Source organism: Pipistrellus kuhlii, unplaced genomic scaffold (genome assembly GCF_014108245.1).
Source record: "Pipistrellus kuhlii isolate mPipKuh1 unplaced genomic scaffold, mPipKuh1.p scaffold_m20_p_15, whole genome shotgun sequence".
Classification (NCBI taxonomy): domain Eukaryota; kingdom Metazoa; phylum Chordata; class Mammalia; order Chiroptera; family Vespertilionidae; genus Pipistrellus; species Pipistrellus kuhlii.
The window spans coordinates 18,824,075-18,850,102 of NW_023425460.1; the positions used below are offsets into that span (position 1 = coordinate 18,824,075).

General features: G+C 40.9%; 1 protein-coding gene across 5 annotated transcripts in view; it reads right to left on the minus strand.

Annotated features, from left to right (window-relative positions):
- BICC1 (BicC family RNA binding protein 1) overlaps positions 1-26,028 on the minus strand; it is a 223,900-nt gene that overhangs the window by 26,865 nt on the left and 171,007 nt on the right. For all 5 annotated transcript variants that reach the window (XM_045581860.1, XM_045581859.1, XM_036438416.2 and 2 more), the window contains exons 4-9: positions 9,320-9,399; positions 7,373-7,531; positions 5,495-5,548; positions 4,872-5,066; positions 3,960-4,211; positions 1,555-1,686 (exon numbers count right to left, since the gene is read on the minus strand). In XM_045581860.1, coding sequence (XP_045437816.1) covers positions 1,555-1,686; positions 3,960-4,211; positions 4,872-5,066; positions 5,495-5,548; positions 7,373-7,531; positions 9,320-9,399 — 872 coding nt within the window. The remainder of the gene's footprint in view (positions 1-1,554; positions 1,687-3,959; positions 4,212-4,871; positions 5,067-5,494; positions 5,549-7,372; positions 7,532-9,319; positions 9,400-26,028) is intronic.

Below are 26,028 nucleotides of genomic sequence, written 5' to 3' on the forward strand. Positions count from 1 at the left end.
CTGCTCTCGCACATTAAATGCAGAAATAGCAAGTTCACCAGAATCAATGCTATCTTTCTGTTTACAGTCTTCTTTTGAAGAAAGAGAACTGGACACTGAATACCACATCACTGACATATGCACAGAATTGTATCTAATGTGGTATATTATACATATACAATTATGAGCATATGCTAAGACTTATAGTCTAGAAATTTAAAAATTGGAGACATGACTGGTGTTTTACTGGCTATAAAAGATGTACATTAAATGTTACCGTTGATGACATGTCATTATGCAACTTGCTGTTCTTTGTTCAACACCGTTCCTATCCTTCAATTTCTGGTACGAAGGTTCTTCAGAGTGTATAGCTAGAAGCAGAGTGGCTGGGGGCAGGGTCTCAGTGCTTTTAGTGTGATCTGATGGTCTCGCATTGCTCTTCCAAGTGATTGTGCCTATTTGCACAATATTAACACATTGCGGATGCATCACAAGATTTCTTGCTTCATATTTACAAAGTATCATACTTTTAAAAGATATTAGCTCGTAAGAACGTGTAGTAAAGCATGCCTTTAACATTTATGTATAAGGTGTTTTGTACTCATTCAATTAGAAACTTCTCTGGCCACTGAGTACAGCTAGCAATAAAGCTATGGTCCGCACTGTGTTAATAGAGAAAACATTCCTGTTTCCTGACTTTCTGCTAGCATTCAAGATCATCGGAGTTATCCCATTAACTTGCAACTGTACATGTAATTATTGAAACTGTGCAACATCTTAAGGAACAGATCCACAAAGGCTAAACTGGGTATAATTCATTCCTAAAAATATTTGTTAAAGAGAATGGGGCACCTATTCTTCAAATCTCCAGGGCTAGCACAGTGACTCACAAATAGCAAGTAAGCTTAATATTTTTTTGTAATTGTATTGCGATGTGCAATCTACCTAATAAAAGAGTAGCATGCTAATTGACTGTATTTTTGTGATACCCATCAGCCAATCAGGAGTGAGTATGCAAAACAACCCAACAAAGATGGTGGGTTAATTTGCATATGCAGGCACAGAGCAGCTGGAGACATTCTGCAGCACCCCAGTAGCTCCGTGTCTCTGGGCAGCGTGGGAAGGCGGAGAGGCAGCTCTGGGCCGAAGCAAAAAGGTGGTTCCAGCCAGAGTGAAGGCGTTGCCGGAAGCCAGGGGAAGGAAGGCCCATTCTTGCACAAATCATGCATCAGGCCTCTAATTAATATAGTACTTAGCTATATCAACTATCTGGTAGCTTAGTCATGTTTAAAGTTACCAGCTTGCAAGTTAATTTAAAAAGGTTTTCTCTTTCCCTCTCATATATTTACAGAAAAATAATGGTCACTAAAAATGGACTCCAAAAACCAACACACATATAAAGAAAATGGTGATCAATAATGAACGTTGTGACAAATCTTATATAAAATATCTAAATGTAATATATAATGACATATAGAATATTCAGTACTATGAATATGCAAATGCACCCTTATATGCAAATAAAACAGAACATGATATGGCACATGGTTCTCCGGATCCAGACTCTGAACCAACCTTGCTGGGCTGCTTCGGCTTTGGTTTAATACTAACGAAGACATCCAGCTGTTCCATCAACTGAGCAATAAACTGTGGGTCAACTTCAATTTCTTCCTTCATATCAAACATCAACACAAGAGGAAGACAACCCTAGGAGAAGCCACAATAGAAAGTGTAGTTGCTCATTTAAACATCTGATAACTTAACATGCCTACAAATAATGCAGTATTTTACAGATCTAACAAGTAAAATGGGAGAAGAAGGTGAAGAGATTAAGAAAAAAACAACAACAATAAAGACCCTCACAGACACAGACAACCCTCTGGTGGTTACCGGAGGGACATGGGGATGGTGGCGGGAGGGTAGAAGAGGGTAAAAGGGGGCAAATGGTGATGGATGGAGACTTGATTTGGGGTGATGAACTCCCAATACAGTACACTGATGATGTATTATACAACTGTACACCTGAAACCTATAAAAAAGATAAAGAGTAAACCAAAGTATTAAAGCTAAATCAGATACCTTCACATAGCTTGGAGGACTGTGGAAAAACAATGTTGAATGGCAGAAACTATTTTCTGGAAAAAATTGTATGTGTCTTAAGTGTCTGTTTTTGGCCCTGAAAGTTCATTCATTCGCCACCTGGGAAAATTCCTCTAGTCTCTGGATTCAGTGCGTCAGCGATGCCAGAAACTGGACTCTCCACCCTATCGAGGGTATTTGCCTTGTGCCCACGCTCACAGACGGACAGTGCTGGCTCTTCATGGTCTCCTGAGTGAAGTCTAAACATTTAAGATCTCCCAACTGCGGCCTGGCTGTGTTTGTGCCATCGCAGGTATGTGTGTGCACGCCTGCCCCTTCCTCCAGGCTGCACCAGCCCAGCTTTTAAACTGCACTCTGGTGTCTCAGCTCATCAGGAGGCTTCTTCACCATCCCAAGGCCCACTCTTCTTCTGACGCAGCTCAAACCTTTCCTCCTCCCTCAAGTTCACAGCCGCTATTGTCCCTTCTTTGAACTACCTCCCTTTTAGCACTGCAGGGTGGGTACTTGTTCTTCTCTCCGATGCTCTCTTCCTGGCCCCTGGTACCTAGCACAGGAAGAATCTCACCCACGTTTTCTGATGCACAGGATACTCAGTGCTAGCCTAATGAGTGACGTGTTTTGTACATAAGTATCAGGAGAAGGTATCAGGAAACATACTAGAATTAACGTGAAATTACTATGTTTGATTTCTCTTGAGGGTAGAAGTGATTTTTGTAAGGACAGGGCTAAAAGAAAAAGTGATGGTATTTAAAATACAGGTTAAATCCTTTTAATGTATCTCTCCCTCCCTCCCTTCTTTTAATATTGTGCAATAATATGTCTCATTGCATGCCTGTATTTTTGGCAGGTATGGCCAAAGTATCAATATAAGTTCATAACTGTGTAGAATGTTTGAAATAGTTTACTGAACTCGAAGTGATACCTAAGGAATTTGAAAAGCAGACAAAAATAAAATGTGAATAAAGCATAATAATCTTTGTATATGAATATGCTATGTAATTAGTAGTGTACCAAAAATAGCATGATAAACCAAATTGGGCTAAAAATATCATTCACAACAAAATAAAAGTTCATAAAATTATGTATTATAATCCTTAATGATTATGAGTTCTCATCTGTCAGAGAAATAAAGTCAACCAGACAAAATGAGATTTTCTAAAAGTTTTTCATAAATAAAGTCTGCAAGTTAATGACAGCAAAGGCCATACCTGAAGCTATTGACTCAAATGTCACTGAAGGTCAAGTTCTAACAGAAGAATACAGCGGTGATTTTAATAAAAATATCTGACTCCACATTTTGTCAGTCCATTTAGAAACTATACATCAATCTACACACTGGGTTTTTAAATGAATATAGGAGGACAGAAATACTGCAAATTATAATTAGAAGCAATACTGAGTTATATAACTGCTATTTTTCTTCAATGCATGACACAAATTTATGGCTCACACAGAATTTTTAAAATTATATCAGAGATTATGAAATGTTCAAATGTTTCATGCTGCCAAAATCTATGTCTTTTTGTTCTTCTGTTTAAATGGAAGACTTTGTCAAATGAAAACTGCAAACTACTATCTGTAGTATGGAAATAATCACCCTCCACAAAATACAGTTATTTCATTTTGAACTTCTTCTGTGTTTAGCCTAAGTTTTAAAAATGAGAAGTCCTGCAACAAAATCTCTCACTAATGTAATGAAACTCAGCCTAGGAGGTACTATCTACCTTCTCTCTTATTTCTTTTTACCAAGAAGCTTCCTTCCTTCACCTGGCTTCCAAAGTGCTTTCATAAATACCACGTAAGGTGTGTCAACAATATATACTGTACCCAAAGAGGTAAAAAAAAAAAAAAAAAGGTAGCATGGATTTCACTAAACCTACCATGAGATATTGCCTTGCAAGACAGACAGACTCAATGGTGCCCTGGAGGTAGACGGTGGATTTCTTTTGTGGATTACTGGGGTCGGGAAAGTGGATCTGAGCACCCGTTCTCTGCATGATATGTTTGATGTTGCTTCCGTTTCGACCCATCATGAAGAGATGATGCTGAGCTGCGATGTCCAGCTGTGTGCTCACAGGAATAGCAGATGCCAAGCTCCCGGCAAGATGCTCCAACAGCATGGCAGTTCCTTCCTAGGAGAAAAGGGTGGGACAGAAACAGCCGTGTAAATAACTGTCCTCATACAGGGAGAGTCTAGTGCACTTCTTTCTTTAAAAAAAAAATTTTTTTTTTTTGAGAGAGAGAGGAAGGGAGATCGATATGAGAATGAAACCTCCTGCATGCACCCTACTGGGGATCAAGCTCAAACTTCAGGCATGTGGCCTGACCAGGAATCAAACTGGCACCTTTCAGTGCCTGGGACGACACCCAATCAACTGAGCCACACTGGCCAGGGCTCTAGGCACTTCTAACATCTATGGGAAAATACAACACATCACATAGACCAGAATGTAATACAAAGGAAAATTCTAGAGAACAAACCAGTCTTAAATCCTTTAAAAAATAAAACTTGAGCCCGGCCGCCATGGCTCAGTGGTTGGGTGTCGAACTAAGAATCAGGAGGTCACAGTTGGATTCCCAGTCAGGGCACATGCCCAGGTTGTGGGCTCAATTCCCAGAGCGGGGCATGTGGGAGGCAGCCGATGAATGATTCTCTCATTCTTGATGTTTTCCTCTTTCTCTCTCTCTCTCCCTTCCCCTCTGAAGTCAATACAAATATATTAAGCAAATAAATAAATGAAACTTGAATAGTTTGTTCATACATGATGTTCGGAATTCTCTCAGTCACTTACCTTCACAGCGCTGGTGTTGTTCTGAGACCCTCGGACTATGACAGTAGCACCATACATTCGGGAGCGCTGTTTGAAGGACACTGAAATGTTGTATGTTTGTGATATGTGCTGGATGGAGGGGGAATTAGGATCGGGGACCGGCTGAAGAATTCCAGCAATTGGCAGCTCAAACATCAGCACCAAAGGAAGCAGCTCCTGCAATGAAATTGTGAGAACCCAAAGCAGATAAATTACCAGACGCATTGAGAAATATGTCGAATTCATTCATCCTTTTCTGAAGATGGAATTTTAGGCACCTATTCTTTTATTATAGATGTAAACTTGGGTAGGTTATATAAAGTTTCTTAAATGGCAGGAGCCTTTTAGGAAACCTTGAAAGTTTTTGTTAACTGCCTGTGGCATTTTCCTGGGGACTCTGATTTCAAAGTCATCAGAGAAACTGAGTCAGGTAAAATCCAGAATGCTTCAAAGAAACCTTCTGTAATACATTAAGTCAACGTTTTCACTCTGTCCCTCAGACTGAGCGCATGACTTCATCATAAATGGATACATGATGGTAGTTTTAACCCTCTATAATGAAAACATTGCTGACAGTGATTTATAGTATGAAAGTAGCAGTTTACCCGAATTCTAACTCGGGCAGACTCGACTCCTGCCGGTTGTCCTGCTATAGAAACCTGCAAAGATAAGGATAGACAGAGTCAGGTTTAATGTAATTGCACCCACGCCTGCCCTTCCAGTTACCAACACCCTTGCTACCCAAAGTGTTCTCCAGGAAACACTCGCATTGGCGTTATCTGGAAGCTTGTTAAAAATGAGGGAACTCAGGCACCAACCCACAACGGCTTAATCACAATTTGCATTTTCATGATCTGCTCAGGTAATACGAGTCAACTGATCTCTATCACCCTCTGCTCTTATCTGACACCTCACCGCCCCCAGGAGGCCTTCCTGCCTCCTTCATAATTCCTCTGGTTCCCTGCATTTTCTCCCTCCTGTCTCTTTAAACTCCCTGCAGACTAGAGGCGTATCAACAGGCAGGGAGGCTGAGGCAGCTGCTCTAGGTTCTCAAGATGCTGAACTACTTCTGTACAAGTTGGTAAAAATAAAAAATTAAAAAATTGTTGCTCTAACACCCACCTCCAGCCGTCTCCGGGGATCCTCTAGAATTATCTTCCCAGGATCCACCCACTAAAGAATTAATCTTATTATTAGGGTCAGGGTGGGGGACCCAGGACACTGCTCTCAGGATGCACGCTTAGGCCATACCAGCTTCAAATATTTTGAAAACCGCCCTTGCTTTTTATCATGGCTTTCAACCCAGTCCCTTATGAATGTGGTTCACTGTCACATTCGTCTCCATGATTCATCTTTGTGGCCAACACAGCCTCTAGAGTTGTGATTAGCAGAGAAGAGAGAAAACTTCTACATCACACAAATAACAGTGTCTGTCCTTCAAGTACTTAAAATGCTTCCATGTGGATAGGTGAGTTCCATTGGTTTCCAAACACAGTAAGTAGGAAATATGTGTATGAACTAAAGAGAGACGTTGATCTAGAAGTACAAACTGGTAAGTGACAGAACAGTCATGGGATGTAAAGTACAGCATGGGGAATATAGTCACTAATCCTACCTAATAAAAGGGTCATATGCAAATTAACCATTACTCCATCACAAAGATGGTGGTGCCATAGCCACAAGATGGTAGTACCCAGTCCTTTCAGCACTGCTAGAGACCTCCAGTCCTGGAGGTGGGGGGTTTAGGGGGCCTCTGATAGAAGGCAGCACGAGCAGCCTGGTAAAATGTTTGCTCTGTTTCCGTGGTGACGAGGCAAGCATTCCGCCCGGGCAGTGGAGGGCCTCTGGGCTGTAGGCACGGAGCAACCAGGCCCCAGAGAGCTACTGGCACACGGATTCGTGCACAGGGCTACTAGTGTTGTAATAACTGTGTGTGATATCAGATGGGTACTAGATTTATCAGGGTGATCACTTTGTAAGTTATATAAATGTCTAATCACGGGCTTGGACTTCTGAAACTAATATAATAGTGAATGTCAACTGTAATTTAAAAAAAAAATTTTTTTTTTTTTTTTAAGAAAAAGGCATAATTATGTATGTAGCCTAGAGAACCATGGGAGGGATGCTGCAGACAGAATGGATGGGTGATATCATGGGTGATATCAATGCAGCATGGATGGGTGCCTGGGTGAGGCATGACTTAGGTCCTCTCCTAATTCACATGCTCTCTGAGCCCTTCCTTGGGACTTTATTGTGTGTTGCCATCACTCCCTCCCCTCTCTCTTCTACCAACCATTCTGAGAGTAAGAGTTTAAGGCCTGCCTATAACTCAAAAGCCCTTTCCTTGTACAGGGTCAAACAATCTACACTGCATGCCACCTCCACAATTGCTTTTTTGCTCTCATCTCCCAGAAAAGATACGCATATGGAAAATGGAGGCTGTAAAATGCATTACATAAAAATTCATGAGAAAGACAAAGCACCTGGTTGCTTTTTTCCGCTTGGTTATTCCTGTTGGAGTCTGGGAAGTGGATGTGGCATCCTGTTTCTTCCATCACCTTTTTAATGTTGTTGCCACCTTTGCCGATTACATGAGAATGTTCTGTATGCGAAACGTCCATCTTCAAGGTGACCCGATTGCTCTGTGTGGAAATGACACGTTATTTCTTGATGCATGAAAAAGGGACAACTCCCTAAAACATCCCTCTTCTCACGAGAATAATTTTAACATAAAGTGAGCCATGGCAGAGCATACAGATTTATTAACAAAATCATCTTAATCTGTAAAGGTTTACTTTCTATCCATTTCTCTTGGGCAATAAAAAAGAAATTCTTATTTTAAGACAAATTTGTCAGGAGAAATAAAAAAAATATGCTCTTTACCAAGAAAATCTTTCGGAAATCAGTCCTTAAATAAAATTAGCTACTATTACAAATAACTCACTTTTTTCTTGAATAGATATTATTCATGGAACATTTAACTCAAAAAACTAAAACCAGTTGAAAACACAATTACAACAATGACTATATATACACATATATATTAACAGGACTATACTTATGTACACATATGTATATGTTAGGACTGTAGAACTAAGGCAATAGGAAACTAGAGATTAAAAATAAAAGTGATTTAAACTAAATAAAGAATTATTTACAAGCATTCTCATGACCTCTATATTACTGTGTCACACTTTACAAAGTAGATTTATTATTCTTTGGTGGGAAAGAGACCACATAGCCGAAAAAAATGATCTCTAATAGAAAAATGGCTTAAGTAAAAACACAAAGTATGAGATTAGTTATACTAAAGCAAAATGTAAAATTCTTAAGATGTAATAATTATGGTCTGGTTGATATTCATGTATTGAATTTTGGGAAATTTAGTGTTATAAAATTATAAAGACTGACATGAAATATTTTCTCATTTACAAGAATTTCCCTGAAATTCTTCAGTCCTTAGAAAGCAAAATTTAAAAATCAAAAGACAACTAGATGTTAAAAATTTCAACAATTTTACATCTTCTTGATTCTTAACTTTAAATATATCCATTCAATACTTTGGTTAGTTCTTTTGATTTAACCTTTGAAATATAGGAAGATATTCTTCTTTGGTGAAAATTCTGAAATAGTTAATAATTATAAGGTAAAAATTCTTTAAAATAACAACAAAATGAACAAGAGAAGAAAGAAAAGAGACCAGAAACTATTTCAATAAAACAGCAGGTGGTAAAATAGGGAATGGTTAAGAACCAGAGAGCATGGATTTAAATCCCATCTCCTTCCTCGCTTATCAGCTATTGGACCCTGGTTAAATTCCCTAATAACGCTTTACTAAGTTATGAGAATTAAAAAATTAATATTTTTAAAGTGCTTATCAAGGTAAGTGATTTAAAGTGTTTATTAAAATTAAATACACATGAGTGTACATTTTTAAATGCTTAAATTTCCCTATTATCTGCACACATATACTTTCAGAGAAAGAATGGACAAGACAAAATGTCAATTTTATGCCATCACACACAGAGCTATACAGAAGATTATTTTGGTTTTCTACTGGCATCATAAAGGCAAACATTCTAATTCTTTCAACCTTCATTATTTGTCCTATAAAAATCCTATTTCTGAAGATGGCATATATACTACATACATATATACGTATACATATTTGCCCACACACATACACCTGTGTGTGTGTGTGTGTGTGTGTGTGTGTGTGTAAATATATTTCATTACTCATCCAGCAAGAGAGGCTCGATTCAGATTTTAAACAGAACTTTAGATCCCCCGTAGAATCACACGTGCTTATTTTAAAACCCACCATTACTTTCTCCTGGTTTTTCTCCTCCAAATGGTTCTTTCATAACAGCATGAAGCAGCCCTTGCAGAGACAAGGTTCTGACATCTGAGTGTCCTTAACATTCACTTACTTTTGTGTCCAAGACAGACATGATCATTTCCTTCGCTTCCTTAACATCTTCTTTCTTTCCAGACACCTTAATATGGGGATCTATAAGAAACAAAGAAACAAAAACAAAAGGTTCATGTGAAACTCCCAAACCGTTTTAAAATTTATGTTACATTATAAGATATTCCATAATAAATTCAATATTTGTCCATCAAAGTGTGTTATCACTGTAATAAAGACAAGAATGTAAAAAAAAACCAAAAACCCAAATTGTGCATTCATCTATGGTTTATTTCCTCCTTAGAACTGGTTAAACCACTTAACTTTAGACTTAATTGAAAAATAAGTATACCATATAATTATATTTTAAATAAAAGAGTCTACAAATTCCATTTATTAACTGACCCCTTGCTATCTTCTAGGCCGTTCTAACATTTTAAGTGCATTAACTCATTTCATCTACATCACAGCTTTGTGAGGTTGTTTACAGAGGAAACTACTATTAAGGGGAGGGAGGATTTAATTTCCAACCAGGAATATTTAATATTTATTCAGAATAAGTAGTGACTAATATATGTTACACCTATTGTTTACTACTGCCATGGAATGTTATATTGGAAAACATTCATTCATTCGGCATATACTTTCTGAACCTCTGTTCTGTACTAACTAGGGCATTATTTTAGGGGTGGGGATTTATCAAGGAAGAAAAACAACCTCTGTCCACATGAAGTTCATAGTCTTGTGCAAGGAGACAAAAATGAATCAAATGAATAAATTATCTAGCATATTAGAATATAACTGTAATGAGGGGGGAAGACAAGAGGATCAGGAGTACAGCTGTGGGACAGGGCAGGGCGGGCAGTGGGGGAAGGGCATCAGCCTCTGAGAAAGAGAGGTCTGAATAAAGGCTGGATAAAGGTGAGGCAGTGGCCACACTGGGATCTTCTGGTGGAGGGAGACTCAGTACAAAGCCCAGGACAGGACATGCCTCTGCAGTTCTCCCTTTAATCAGGTTCTCAAGTTTACCCAGCAACCTAGGCAATTACATACCTCACAGGTTAGTCTGACAGAGACCAAGACCATTCTGGGATAAGCCAAAGTCTACACCACTAGCTTAGTGACAAAGATGATTTACCATCATCATCATCACAATCATTATTGATGCCAATCTTATTGACTGCCAAGTCCTTCATACACTGTACTTCTCCTCAGGCTGGGGCAGCATCAGAAAATGTTGGCTGATCATCCTTCACAACTAATAAGCAATGCTGCCTGACTCCTTCTGAACCATCAATTCTCTAGAACAGTGGCTGGCAAACTCATTAGCCAACAGAGCCAAATATCAACAGTACAACGATTGAAATTTCTTGTGAGAGCCAAATTCGTAAACTTCTAACGCCACAGGCCATGGCATTTTCTGGAAGAGCCACACTCAAGGGACCAAAGAGCCACATGTGGCTCACGAGCCGGTTTGCCAACCTCTGCTCTAAAATAAGAAGTTGGAGTCACCAGGTGGGAATTTTAATCAAATTGCACACTTTGCCCTTATACTGTGAGTCACCCAACCCAATCCCACAGTCCATGTGAAAAGCAATGGCATTATCAGGACATCATATTTACAAGGTGCAGCTGAGCTATTGGAAAGCAAGAGAGGGAGAAGAATGGGAGGAGAAACTATTTTCTAAGGCTACCCGCTCTTAGGACCAGAACAGAGCAATAGCTTCCATGTTCAGGAATGCATCTAGTAGCTTCCTGGGGAGGCATCCCAGCAGCTGTGCTTCAGCTAAGTCAGTGCCATCAATTCCACTCCCTACCGTCTATCTCCCCAGACTGAGTCCCCTGGTGGCTGCTCTTGGTCTTGGGCACGTCTCCTTATCCTTCCTTGAATCCCTCCTCTGACACCTGTCCTGTCAAAGGGACATTGTAAATATCAAAGACCTTCAGACTGGTTATAACTCTCTAAAATGCTGAAGTGTTAGGTATTGTAAGGCCGGGGCTTAGAAGCCGGACAGGATGAACGTCCAGGCACCACACGTGGGGAGAGCCTCCACAGAAAGGTGTCCTTGTGTCCATCCTGAACGCACTCTGACAGGGAGGCGTTTTCTCTGTGAAGACTCTCCACCAGCTTTAACACACTTAGGTAAACCAACAAAGCATTTTCTTCGATAGATCTTAGTATATCCATTATAACTCTTCCAGGGAATATTTACATGAAGAGTTGTCTGCGTTCAAAATTTTGGTCTCAACTATCAACTTCACATCGTCTGGGCTGACTGTGATGCTGATCTCTACTGAAAGTGCTCACTACTACAGGGCAAGAACCAGCGGCTTCTCAAAACATGTTTTCTCATCAGACATGTGGCCCTTGCTAAAATATAGGTTCCCGGGTCTCCAGGACACAGCCATCAGCATTGTGTTGGTATAGCAAGAAAGGACACAGCAAATTAAGCCATATAAAAAATATGTAACTGAAGTCTCTTATATATGGACCAAATATATATATATGTGTGTGTGTGTGTGTGTGTGCAATATATATATATGGTATGATAACTTGAAAGCCCCATTTCTTCATAGGCTGAATAATCACATTAAAACTCCTCTGTAGAGGGAAAAGAAACTCAGATTCAATTTAAGAATTTGATTTCCAACCATCTCTGCATCAACAGAACAATAAAGAAAACAGAAAAGAAAAGCCTCAGTAGAAAATATATTTTAGAGGTCCAAGATGGCAATGGAATAGATGGAAGTTACACTCACCTATACCCAGGACCGAACTAGAATTACAACTAAAATATAGAGCAATCAACTTGAATAACCAACTGAAAGCTGGCTGAACAGAAAGTACTATAAGCAAGGATCTACAGAAGCAGCCACATCATACTGGTAAGAGGGGCAGAGCCATGAAAAGAGCTGGCCCTGCTCTCACGATGGCTGAGACTTCGAAGGGATATCTCAGCTGCAAAGGTTCTACCAAAGGAGCAATTCCTAATGAAGATGTCAATGGCATATTTCACAGAACTAGAACAAATATTCCAAAAATTTATATGGAATTACAAAAGATTCCAAATAGACAAAGCCATCTTGAGAAAGAAGAACAAAGTTGGAGGAATCATGCTACCTGATATCGAACTATACTACAAGGCCATAGGATTCAAAACATCATGGTACTGGCATGAAAACAGACATACAGATAACTAGATAATATAGAGAGCACCAAAATAAGCCCCATCTTTATGGTCAATTAATATTTGACAAAGGAGGCAAAAACATACAATGGGGTAAAGGGTATATTCAATAAGTGTTGTTGGGAAAATAGGACAGATATGTGCAACAAAATGAAACTAGACCACCTTTTCATACCATACATAAGAATAAACTCAAAATGAATTAAAAACTTAAATGTTAGAACTGAAACAATAAAAATCCTGGAAGAAAACATGGGCAGTAAAATCTCAGATATCTCTCTTAGCAATATTTTTGTGTGATATATTTTCTTAGGTAAGGGAAACAAAAGAAAAAATTTTTTAAAAAATGGGCTTCATTAAACTAAGTTTTTGCACAGTAAAGAAAACCATTAAAAAAATGAAAAGACAACTCATTGAATGAGAGAACATATTTGCCAATGACACATCTGATCAGGGATTAATATCCAAAATTTATAAAGAACTCATATAACTCAACACCAAGAAAACAAACAATCCAATTAAAAATGGGCAATGGGCCTGAATAGACATTTCTCCATAGAGGACATACAGATGGCCAACAAACATATGAAAAGATGCTCAACATCATTAATGATCAGAGAAATACAAATAAAAACCACAAAAATGAGATATCACCTCTCACCTGTCAGAATGGCTATCATCAATAAATCAAGAAACAAGTGTTGGTGAGGATGTGGAGAAAAGGGAACCCTCATTCACTGGAAATGCAGATTGGTGTAACCACAGTGGAAAGCAGTATGGAGTTACCTCAAAAAATTTTAAATAGAACTGCCTTGTGACCCAATGATTCCACTTCTCAGAAGTTATCCGATGAAACCCAAAACACGAATAGGAAAGAATATATGCACTCCTATGCTTACTGAAATGTTATTTACAAAAGCCAAGATTTGGAAGCAGCCCAAGTGTCCATCAGTAGATGAGTGGATAAAAAAGCTGTAGTACCTTTACCCAATGGAATACTACTCAGCCATAAAAAAGAAGGAAGTCTTACCTTTCATCTAGAATTAATCGAATAAACAAAATAAACTAACAGATAAAACAAAAACATAGATACAGAAAACAGACTGCAGCTGTCAGAACGGGTGGGATTTGGGGGCCTGGGTGAAAACAGTGAAGGACTTAAGCAAAGGGGGGGAAAAAACACCCTCACAGACACAGGCAACAAACAGTATGGTGAATACCAGAGGGAAAGGAAGGGGAGGTAAGGGGGGATAAATGGAGATGGAAGGACACTTGACTTGGGTGGTGAACACCCAGTACAGCATACAGATGATGCATTATAGAACTGTACATCTGAAACCTATGTAATTTTATTAACCACCACCTCAATAAATTCAATTATCAATAAAAAAAATTTTTTTAAATGCCATTTTATTTCAAAGGAAAAGAGCACCATCTAGTGACCAAAAGTTTAAATCATTCAGGGTTACAAATAGAGACAGGAACAATAGTCACGGACATGTAACTTCAAACTGTCTCGAGAACCCAAGGCAGCACCAGGGAAAATAATGAAGTCTTATAATAATGAAGTCTCAATAATAATGAAATCTCAAAAGTACAGAGAAAAACAAACCTGACAAATTCTTGAGTTAGACTGCAAAGTGTATTTTCCACCCCACCTTTTGCCCTTGCTTAAAAAATATCTATAGGATGTGAGCTTTTATTCCACGCTGACCCTAACGGCTCATCTCAAATCCTGAAACACAGTTTCCTGCTTTCTGAGTGTTACAGCTTCCAGTTCAAGCATGCCCATGTGGTACCACAGGGGACTATGGTTTCATTCAGACTCATTCTGGAAATACCTGATGGAAAAAATAATAGTCGAAGTATCTACCATATGAATAATCATAAAAACAAGGAAAATGTCAGATATGAAGATTGTTGGAAGATGACAGAAAACTAGGCAATAAGTGTCTAGTCTCCTCCTCCCCCAAATTAATTGCTTTGAAAGACAACTCAAATTTGGGCATGAAAGTTTTGAGGCATTTGCACCAAAAATAAGCCTGGCCAATGTTGCTCAGTGGTTGAGCATCTACCTATATACTAATAGGTCACTTGTTCCATTCCCAGTCAGGGCACATGCCTGGGTTGAAGGCTCGATCCCCAGTAGGGGGTATGCAGGAGGCAGCTAATAGATGTTTCTCTCACATCGATGTTTCCATTTCTCTATTCTTCCTTCCCCTCTCTCTAAAAAAAATCAATGAAAACATATTAAAAAAATAAAAATAATATTCATCGCTTTATGATCAACCCTTACACTCCCTGAATACAAGACTGTCTTTCTTGATTAGGTTTGTAACTCCCACCGTGCCAAACGAATAGCAGATGCCCAGTAAGCTGTTGCTGAATGGACTGCCAGCTACCCCATGTTGGGATATAGTTAGTACAGAGGGAGGAGATGGAAATCAGTGGGCACTGCCCAAGAGTTTTGACTGAAAATACTTTTATCTTATTACGTCTATAAAAATACAGAGATGTTCAAACAGCCACCTAGATTTTTATAGTTCTGACCCATCCACCTTCTTACATCTCCGTGAAAGAGAGGAACACCAGACACAATTCAGCCTTCCCTGAGTATGAGAAGCTGTGTGGACCTGTGTAGGAGAAGGGTGTGAAATAGATGTTTTGTATGTATACACGGAAAAAGAGCTAAATCTCTGAGCAAAAAGGTTTTTAATCCCTTTCATATATTCATAAGGACTTGCTAAGCCAACAACTGTTTTCATAAGAACACATGCTAAAAACCCTATTTTCAGTGAAAATAGTTGGAATGTTTACAAGAATGTAAGTGAAATTTTAGTTGTGGATGTGAAAGATTATCTCTTGGTACCCTGGTTTCTACTCTCTACTTTCCCATCCTTAGAAACAGCCCATTCCTAGAAATGTTGGTACATAGTTTGCTGCCTTTCTCCTCTCCTCAAGCTTCACGCCTTTCCCAGTTCACGCCTTTCCCGCAGCAAATTCTAAGGAAAATGCTGATGTTAACCATTTCATTGCATCTATCACGCTACAGAAAGTAAAGCCCTGTGGCCACACGATGGATTTAAGCCTTCAGTATTTCACCAGTCATCTGTTTGTGGCTGTGTTCCTGTCTCCATGACTAAGTGCTGCTGAGCAAAAGAGTTAGTCCCCCAAATTCTAAGCAATGCTTTCATTCTCAGCACGTTCTCCTGGAGAGAGGAAAAACAACAGCCAACTCTTCGTTGGACTAACCCAACTCCTCCCACCAGCAAAGCCCACAAATAAACGACATTATCCTGGAGTTGCACTTTAGTTCCTGGGGAGACATTCCCATGCCATGACCTGAAACTGGGGATGGCTTTATGCACATAAACAAACCTGTCAAACTGGCCTTAAATCCCGAAGAAGAGACTGGTAGACAGAATTCGCTTTCTCCAGGCTCAGCGCTCCTCTCACTTTTAGTTCACATTCTAACCATGCAGGACATGGCTGGCGCTGGGGCCGTCAACACTGTTGGGAGTGGTCGGTGTTCACCCCCAACCTCCACCGAAATCCCTGAGATCACTGTGAGTACGTCCACCACTGACAAGCAGTTCCAGAGTGGAAAGGACCATTTTTTTATGTGTAAGAAAGACTGTGGCTCTGGGGTAAAGATTTTGTCAAGCAGCCAATATGCTGGTACATCAAGTCTCAGCAAAAGCCCCAGACATCTCAAAGGCAATGGCCGGCTTGTATCACTGAGGGACATGCTACCGAAAGCCACAGACTGCATTAAGTGTATGACTCTGACTCTGCAATAGGCTAGCTTCCCTTCATGTTGTAGAGAAAATACGTGTAGGTCCCACAGCTGTGATACTAAGGTATGAATCCCAATTAAGCCATAAAGAAGCTCTGTTCCTATAGAAAAGAGACTGGATCTTTAGAATATAGAGGAAAAAAGGAAGAAAAGAGGGAGGGAGGAAGGGAAGAAGGAAATTTGGTATTATTCTTATACTTTCTTATAAATCTAAATTTCTTCAACATAAAGCAGTACTATAAGGTTCTTAAATAAGACTAAAGTCATAAACAACTTTATTTCCCAATTTTGGGTATCTCAAGATAAGTAGCTCACCAAAGATATGACCATCTAAAATCTAAAATGTTTCTAGAATCATAAGCTGCAGAGATGGCAGCTCGGGCCTTCCTTCTGCTGGGCACACTCCAGGAACGGGCGCTTCTGTTTCCACATGGAGGAAATCCAGCGCTCAGCCCACTGCCATTTCCCAAATAATGTGCCTGCGGACCCAAAACAAACGCAGCGATAACCCCGCACGGAAACGGGAGCTACTTCAAGCCCCATCTGAGCCACGTCCCAGGTCAACACTGATACCATCCAATGCGTCTGCTCCTTTGATCACTTTTCCTTTACGTTGGCAAGTCACTGTGCTGATCAGCAAAATGAATTCAACTCACAGTCAACTGGCCACAACCCGTATTTTCCTGTGAAACAAAAGAGTTTCCCTCTGACCTGTTGAGAAATAGGCTGTTCTTTATAAACAAACCAAATAAACAAAAGGTATACAGGTATACAGGTCAAACAACAGACCAATATCACACTCTGTAAGGAAAGATATACACCCGAGCCGATTCATTAAACCTGACTGGGAATTATTTTTTTAAAGAAGAGAACAGAATGACAGGAAGTCAATGTACTTTCAGCTTAGTTTATAGCCAGTAATCTAGAATCCAGATCCTTTCACAGAAAACTGTTTGCCAACAAGAATCCCAACACACAGAGTTAGAATAAAAGGGCAGAGGCTATATTGGGAGCGGTGGCAGAAGAGCCCCAGCTACAGGTCATTATGGCAGAATGTTGGTGAGCAGCCACACACACGTGATCTAACAGCTGGGACAGAGAAAAAGCAGGTCTACCTGCCGTGGGCATTCCCTGCACGGACCACGCTGCTTTCGGATAAGGCACAGTCACTATTCGGGCAACCCACCCATCGGCAAGTTCTTGCTGAATGAAAGAAAAGGGCACGTCCACACACCGAGAAGAAGCCTGTGGACACCTTTATCGACGAGGTGTCAGCTTGGGAAAATGCGACGCTAGCTAGAAGATATACAAGAGCTTTCTGCTGATGGAATACCAGCATTTCCAACATAATCACCAATAGAAGAGTTCACACACAATGATAATAAGCTGTTCTAATGGTTCTCCACTTCCAGATACAATGAGGGTACTGAAGGGGTGGTAAACACAGGCCTCTTGTCTGGTAAGATTCTTTAAGTGCCTTATCAGAGCTGCTTATTTCATCAGAAACAGAGTTATAGGGACTCAGCAAAAAACGAGAAATAACCTCAGAGAAGAACAACAAAATGCAAACAGAGCAATAAGCAAACGCAAGGCCGACCAGATGAAATAATCAGGAACAGATGTATTCAGGGAGTGTGAGGATTGGAAAAGGGTGGACGACCTTATCTTATAAACCCCCTTATCTCTTGCCATGTAAACGAAGCTCCAAGCATAACTGCTGAGTTGCTATTCAGGTAGAAGGAGGGCAGGAAAAAGAAAAAAAAATCCACGGCACAAGAGAAATGGGGCACAGAGGGTGGAAAAATGAAGTTAAAAACACAAAGCCTAACGCCCTCCGTTTCTCCAAGCCTCTGGCATCCAAGCTCTACACTCCAGAGATAAGGAAGAGGATTCCGGGAAGGGGGAGGAGAGGAAGCGAAATGCCAGGCGGAGAGCTGGACTCTTCTGCATGGTTTGTTTGCGGCAGGCCTGCACACAGCGGGAGCCGTGCGAGGTTACTGCAAGGGAGGATGTTCACGCGTGCATGAGCCGTGGATGGTCATGCCTGTCACAAGGGGAGCAGAGCCCACGCATGGCAGAAGCAGTAACCAAGGGCCCAAAGTGAGAAAGGCACACGTGCAGCGAGCTGACCTGCACACGGGCCTGTGGAGTGGGACCAGAGTCCCATACCCTCAGGGAGCCCTGACGTGGGGATGCAGGCGTGTGCCAGGATAAAGCATCCCCGGGGAACTGTGCTGAGATAACAGCACGTTATGCAAGAATTTCTAGGCGCCAGGACTGACTCATCTTCCTCCCCTCTCCAAGGGATACTGATGCTCACAGCGCAGGGGGCAGCTCCCAGCGGTGTGCTGTGCTCTAAACTCACGGCACAGGAATCTGTGGCCCAGGCAGGCAATCCCTTTGCACAGCAGCTGGGACCGTTCCGGAGACGGCCTCACACCCCACGGCGGCTGCCATCACGGAAAAGCTGCCATGCGTGTAAGGATTCTCACGTTAGACAAGGAAAATCCTGTGAATGAAGACTTGACCACATCATGCCACATACGTGTGATCCCCCTGCTTCATTCCCGGCCCACTAAGAGAAGACATTTAAATGAATTCTGTCGTTTGAAGGCACAATTAAGGGTGTACATAAGAAACAGGCAAGCACTTGGGAACTGAGTTCTAAAAATAACATAGTGGCCTGAGTCCGGCATTAAAATTCTCCACCTTTCTCTCTCTTCTCGCAAGATCTAGTGAGAGAGCTTTACAGGTTGCACTGAAAGCGGTTAATGAAGGATTCATACAACACCCAGGGGTTCAAGAGTGTTTATAATCTCACGAAGGAAGTGATTTTCACAAAAATTAAAAGTGCCTAATACTAGGTAAATGAGCCGTAAGGAAATTACTTAGAAAATGCTTATCTGGCCCTAGCTGGTTTGGCTCGGTGGATAGAGCATCGGCCTATGCACTTGAAGGGTCCCAGGTTCAACTCCAGCCAAAGGCACATGCCTGGGTTGTGAGCTCGATCCCCAGTAGGGGGTGTGCAGGAGGCAGCCAATCAGTGATTCCCTCTCATCATTGATGTTTCTCTCTTTCCCTATCCCTCCCTCTCTGAAATCAATAAGAATATATAAAATATATTAAAAAAATAATAATAAAATAAATAAATAAATAAATAAAGAGAAGAGCAAAGAAAATTAAAAAAATAAGAATATATACTTTTTAAAAGAAAATGCTTACCTGCAAATCCTTTCTTCTTACTCCCACTTTCTCTCTGAAAGTTGTTAGTTGTTTTATGCAGCCACATATACTGAAAACAGCCATAGCCCTGTCTAATAAAACTGTGTATTATTTGTTTCTCTCCTCCTTTTTTTGTATCTCTTTGGAGTAAATAGAAAGCAAAGACATAATCTCTCAATTCTAAGAATTTTACATATTTGGGGGGAGGAATATAACTTAAATGATCAAATAACTTCAAAATGGTTCTTTATTTTTCTTAAGAAAAATATCTAAATTTACCTTAAAGCTTAATAATTTCTAAATCAGGATCCATGAAATATTTATCCACAGGAATTACTCCTGCTTAAATAAGAAAACATTTGAGAGGTCAGTATTTTAAAACAGGCTTTTCTTCTGAGAGTTAAGACAGGGTCTTCTCACCAAAAATCATAGAAATAAACATAGCCTGATAAGGGTGACCAATCAGTCCTATCTTTTTTTAACAAGAAATTTCATCTTAGATAAATTTGTTTCTATACAAAGAAACCCTATAAGCCAAAAAAACAAAAGCAAAAAACACCAAAACTTAATTATCTCATAAAAATAGGCAAAAGGAATGGATAAATAATTCAACAGGAAAATGGTCAATAAATGAATAAAGTTCATTGTTTATTTATAAAACTAGAGTCTCAATGCACAAAATTCATGCACAGGAGGGGGGACCCTGAGCCCAGCTCACCTGCAACCTCTCCAATCTGGGACCCCTCGGGGGATGTCAATTGCCAGCAGTCAGACATCCCTCTCACAATCCTGGACCACTGTCTTCTAACTGTTCACCTGCCTGCCTGCCTGATCGCCCCTAACCACTCTGCCTGTCTACTCACTCCCAATACCCACCCCACTGGCCTGATTGCTCCCAACTGCCCCCCCTGCCAGCTTGGTCGCCCCCAATTGCCCCACTGCCAGCCTGCTAGCCCCTACTTGCCCTCACCTTGCCAACCTGATCACCCCAACTTGATTGGAGCATCGTCCCATATGCCAAAAGGTTTTGAATTCATTAACCATTTGGGGTGTGTATGGGAGGCAACTGATCAATGTTTCTCTCCCTTCCTCTTCTTAAAATCAATAAACATATATTTAAAAGAAAAGAAAAATACTCATACCCTAAAACAGCGGTTACCAACCTTTCGGACCTCACGGACCACCAGTGGTCCATCGACCATCCGTTGGCAACCGCTGCCTTAAAAGATTATCTGTATCACTCAAGTCTGAGATCAACTTGCCTAAATTACAAATTACATCCTTGTACTTTAAAATGAAAATGTACAAACAGTGTGGCGATTGCCAGAGGGAAGGAGAGAGGGACTGGCTGGAGGTGGGCAAATGGGGGTAAATGAGGAATTCTGTAATACAGTGTCAACAATAAACATAAAGTTGTTTTTCAAAAAGAGAATGTATTTAAATCGGCATGCTTTGTTTTCCAAGCACAATGTTTCAAGAACCCCCTTAAACATTGAGACGTTTAGGAATGTTAATGACAATGAAACAATGCTTTCTAGATTAGAAATCCCTTCTTTCTCATCTACAAGTCTGGACAGACTTTTTGCCATGCAATCTTTGAACTTTAGTTCTTTTCATTTGTTGTGCCATTACTCAATATTTTATCAACATACTTTGGCTCTGAAACACAGACTTCCCAGCGAAACTGGAGCAGCAAACACATAATGATGGGGTTTAGCTGCAGTGGAAAGACCAGGCTGGAGCCGAGTCCAAATAGCTGGGGAGGCCGTATGTGCGTGGCCACCCCTGGCCACTCATGAAATTCTTTCAAACATCTATGGCCACATCTCTCTTTTTCTCCAGCAACGGTTTCCAAAATAAATGGACACGGGGGCAATCCTGGCAGTGGGGTACAGTGCTCTTTCTTAAAAGAATTCTCGAAGTCGCCCCCTCCCCACCACTCCCAAGCTGGAACATTTAGAAAAAAATCTCATTCTCTGCGTGTGATTAAACCCGCTGAGAATATAAGTACAGAATAACCTTCAAGGCCTCGAAACGAGGAGTTTCACCAGGACAGCAATAACACTTTCTTTTTCTTCTGGCGTAGAAGTCCCAGAGTTAAAAACAGTCCCTGGAGAGGCTCCTTTGGTCCCAGCGGGGGCCAGTCTGTCTCTGGCTCTGCCCTGCTGTGCCCAGGAAGCTGAGTCAGCATCCCTGAGTCAGCATCTTTTTTATGAGCTTCCCAAGGCTCCCAAGATGCTCAGTCCTCCCCTTACTCCTGCAGCCTTTGGGTGATAACGGCTTCCAGCTATTGCCAGCATCTATGCCTTATCATCTATGAATAACTACTTGCTCATCCCTTTCCCCTACCTGCTGTAAGTCCTCCTCCACTGCATGCATTTAACTCTTTTGGAGGTAAATCTGTTTCCTGTCAGTCTAAGACCAATAGCATCACCTTTCCCTCCAATTCCTTTTCTTCTCTAGATGACAACGTGCATGTGGTGCTGTCTCTCTTCTCCACAAAAACACTAACATTTAGGGGGTGGACTCCGTGCCTTACGTAGGTTGATAATAATATACCTCAGGTCTTCCCAGACACTTTCTTTGGGAGAAAAAAAGGCAATTTTACAACTACAGTAGAGAAGGATAGTATAGTTTTCCCTTTATTTTTTCTCCTCTTTCCTGTCTTCTCTCACTCTCCCCTTCTCCTTCCTCTTTCCCTTCACCTCCCTCTCCCCCACCCCTACAGACTATGCAAATGCATTTTCATCCAATTCTGGTACATTACTGAAAGTATCTTGGCACCTTCAGACATTCCCTGATTAACGTGTTGCAATGTTTACAGGACCTTTGAGAAATATGTGTGCATTCAGCAGCATTTTAAAATTTCCTTAATATTTCCTTGGCTTTCATACAACGTTTACCTCTAAAGGCATTTGTTTGTATGTTCCATTCCCTCCCCTTCCAACCCCCCACTGTTTTAAATATATGCAAGCATCTGTTTTATACCAACTTTAAACCCTTTACCAAGTGTGGTTTCTGAAAACCACCGCATCATTCTAAAGCCAGTTTCTTACTGGGGTGCAGGGGAGTTTATGGGTTTTCTTTGTGGGGCCTGTGTCCCTGCCTATGATTGCGTCCAAAGGTTGTGTATGTGTGCACTGGTGCAATCTTCTGAATGGATCTACAGATTCTCAAAATGGCTGAAAAGTTTATGAAGTCTTTGTCTAAGCAGTATGGAAATTTTTTTAAAAAATGCATTTGTTATTGTTGAAAGTAATACTATGTCCCCTATCCCCCCTCCCATTGTTCCTCTCCAGCCTGTCCCCTCCCCCAAGCCCCAGGTCTTTGGCACCCTACTGTCTGTGTCCATGGGTTATGCATACATGCATACAAGGTCTTTGGTTGATTACCTCCCACCACCCACCCTTCCCGCCTTCAGTCTGAGGTTCCACACTCTGTTCCACGCTTTAAGACTATGGATCCACCCTGTTCATCAGTTTATTTTGTTACTATGAATAGGATAAGGGGATACTTGTCTTTCCCTGACTTATTTCACTTAGCATGATACTCTCCAGGTCCCTCCATGATGTCTCAAAGGTTAAAAGATTCTCTTTTACGGCTGCACAGTATTCTGTGGTATAAACGTACCACAGTTTTTTTATCCACTCATTTACTGGTGGGCACCTAGCGATTGTAAATTGTGCTAAGCAGTATGGGATTTTATAAACTATCCATATTCACAAAAACCAAAAAATATTTCCCAAAGAATAATTATTAAATCATCACATTCAGAACTGTTTACTAAACACATTTGGGCCAACGGTGTTGGGAGAATACGAGGTAAGAGGTAGAGACAAATAGAAAATTTAAAATCAAAGAAAATATGAGACGTATTTCCCTAATTAAATACTAGATACGTAATTTAATTTCCCTAATTAAATTACGGCCTTAATCTGGTTCGCAGATTTGTTTCTCTTGGCACATAAAGCAGCGTGAACCACCTCTGCAACCATATCATCAGAGAGCAGTACTACTGTCCTCCCTGAATCTCTCAAGCTGTTTTGCGGGTGGTGAGGGGGAAGGTGGTGATGGTGGGATGACTAAGAGCATCACTGATCCAAAAGGAAGTATTTCTGTGCCGCACCCAATAGCCCACAGCATGTACAAAAGTTCCTGTGGACGGGGAAGAATTCCTGTGTCCTGTGGACCAGCTTTACTGCGTGCCCGGAAAGAAAGGACGCGCGGCAGCTTCAGCAGACCTACCCTTCTCCAAAACTCCAGCATTTGGTGACTGAATTCCAACAGGACTTTCTCTCTAAAGAGAGTTCAGGGAGAGAAATGGATCTGCCACCCGCTTTTCTGACATGGTTATTACTACCCTGTTTCCCCGAAAATAAGACAGTGTCTTATATTAATTTTTGCTCCCAAAGATGTGCTAGGTCTTATTTTCAGGGATGTCTTATTTTTCCATGAAGAAGAATACGGTACACATTTATTGTTAAATGAAAATAAAGGAAATTTATTACCTGTATACGGTACGGTAGTACGGTAGTTGTCAACACAAACCAGACAAACTGTGAATCCTACAGTATCAAGAATATACTCATTTATTCAATCTTCTGGAACATCATCATAACAATCCAATTCCTGAATTTCCTGGTGAATTTCTTGTGACTCCATTTCTTTCAGAATCAGTGGACCAAATCTCTCATGTTTAGCCTGGCGGGGGGGGGGGGGGGGGGGGGGGGGGGGGGGGCTGGCTTATTTTCAGGGAATGCCTTATATTTCACTCCGAAGGAAACCTGTAAGTAGGTCTTATTTTCGGAGGATGTCTTATTTTCCGGGAAACATGGTGGTCGTAATAAGCACAGAAGCATTAGAAGTAACCTTTTAAGGCAGAGAAAAGGCTTTCTCCTCTCTGGGGTCCTTATCTCTAGCTGGAGGAAGGTCAGATGGCCCGCTCTGCGCTCCGCCTTTCTGGAACTGTTGCTCAGGTGAGTTTCAGACCTTAGATATTAATGGGATTCCCCGGTCCTTGATGAGACCACACTGGGGTGGGGGGGTTATTATGTGCAACCTCATTAACATGAATGTCACAAAATGGATAGGAAGAGAGGCTTGGTAAGTTAATGAAAGTTACAAATGGTACGGACAAATGCTATTCGAACACCACCAATTCCTTTATACATTTTAAACCACAAACTACCTATAAGGTCATCATAACGAATCAATAAACTGATCTCCCAGGAATATTAAGACATAACTTGGTTATGTAATCCAACGGAAGGGAAGAAAACTTTCTTCTAGTAACAGCTTTGGATTCAAAATTTCCCCTCATTAACAAAAGTAACACCTTGTAATCACTGCCGATTAGCAATGATGGGCTGAAACGTTTGTCCTCACATAATCTACTGGTTACTCCTGGGCTGGCTGATGAACTTGCCCAGGTTTATTCCTCTCTTTTCATCTCCTCGGTGCCCCTGAACTTCAGCCCACTGATTCTGTGCTTTCATTGCCATCAGAGGGGATAAAGCAAATTAAAGGCATTACATGTAAACCAACCCCTTTGCCTGTGTTAGGAGGAAGAAAGTAGGAAATGCCTGACCTGAAACAAACTGGGAATTATTTTACTGATCGATCCCAAGGCTCTGCGTTTCTCCTCCAGAGTGGGAGGCGGGTTTTATGCTCCCTCGATCCTCTCGCCCTTCTGCCATATCAGCACAGGCACATGCAGCACCTTCTGTCCTTGCTATAGACTTTCACTGCCTTGAGCTCTTATTTCTTTCACTTTGTCATCCACCAGTGAATTTCAAGTCCCTTCCAAGGTTATAGATTCCCCTGCTGATAAGGTGTCCAGAACAGGACACAGCATTCCAAGTCCTACAGCATTTTCTCCATAGTCACATAAACCAGACTTTTTCCACTTCTGCTGCTCGGTGTCAGGTCTCAGGGTATGTACACTGAATTATTACGGGTCCTCAATGGAACTGTGTTTCTGGCAATTTGTAGCCATTTCTAGTTCTCTTTGTCTGATCATTTGTCTAATTAAACCTCCATAAACCTACAGAGGCAGCTGGTTATCAAGGTAAAAGAGGTATGCCCTGCCGGTGTAGCTCAGTAGTTGAGAGTTGACCTATGAACCAGGAGGTCACAGTTCGATTCCTGGTCAGGGCACATGCCTGGATTGTGAGCTGGATCCCCAGTGTGGGATGTGCAAAAGGCATCCAAGCAATGATTCTCTTTTATCATTGATGTTTCTCTTTCTCCCTTCCTCTCTGAAATCAATTATATATATTCTACTGATGTGAACTCGGGTTCCTCCCTTATACAGTGGTTTTCATAACACTATATAGTGCTTACTCAATATTAATATGTGTTATAGAATGTACCTTATGGGGGCCCCAAACAGCACTAAATTTTTAGCAATTTCATGACATTGAGTCTTCACTTGGAATCTCCCTCAATCTCTTTTCCTGCTTTCTCTGACCCTGCTCCCAAGGTAACCCTTTGGCATTCTTCTCCATCATTTACCTGGATAATCCA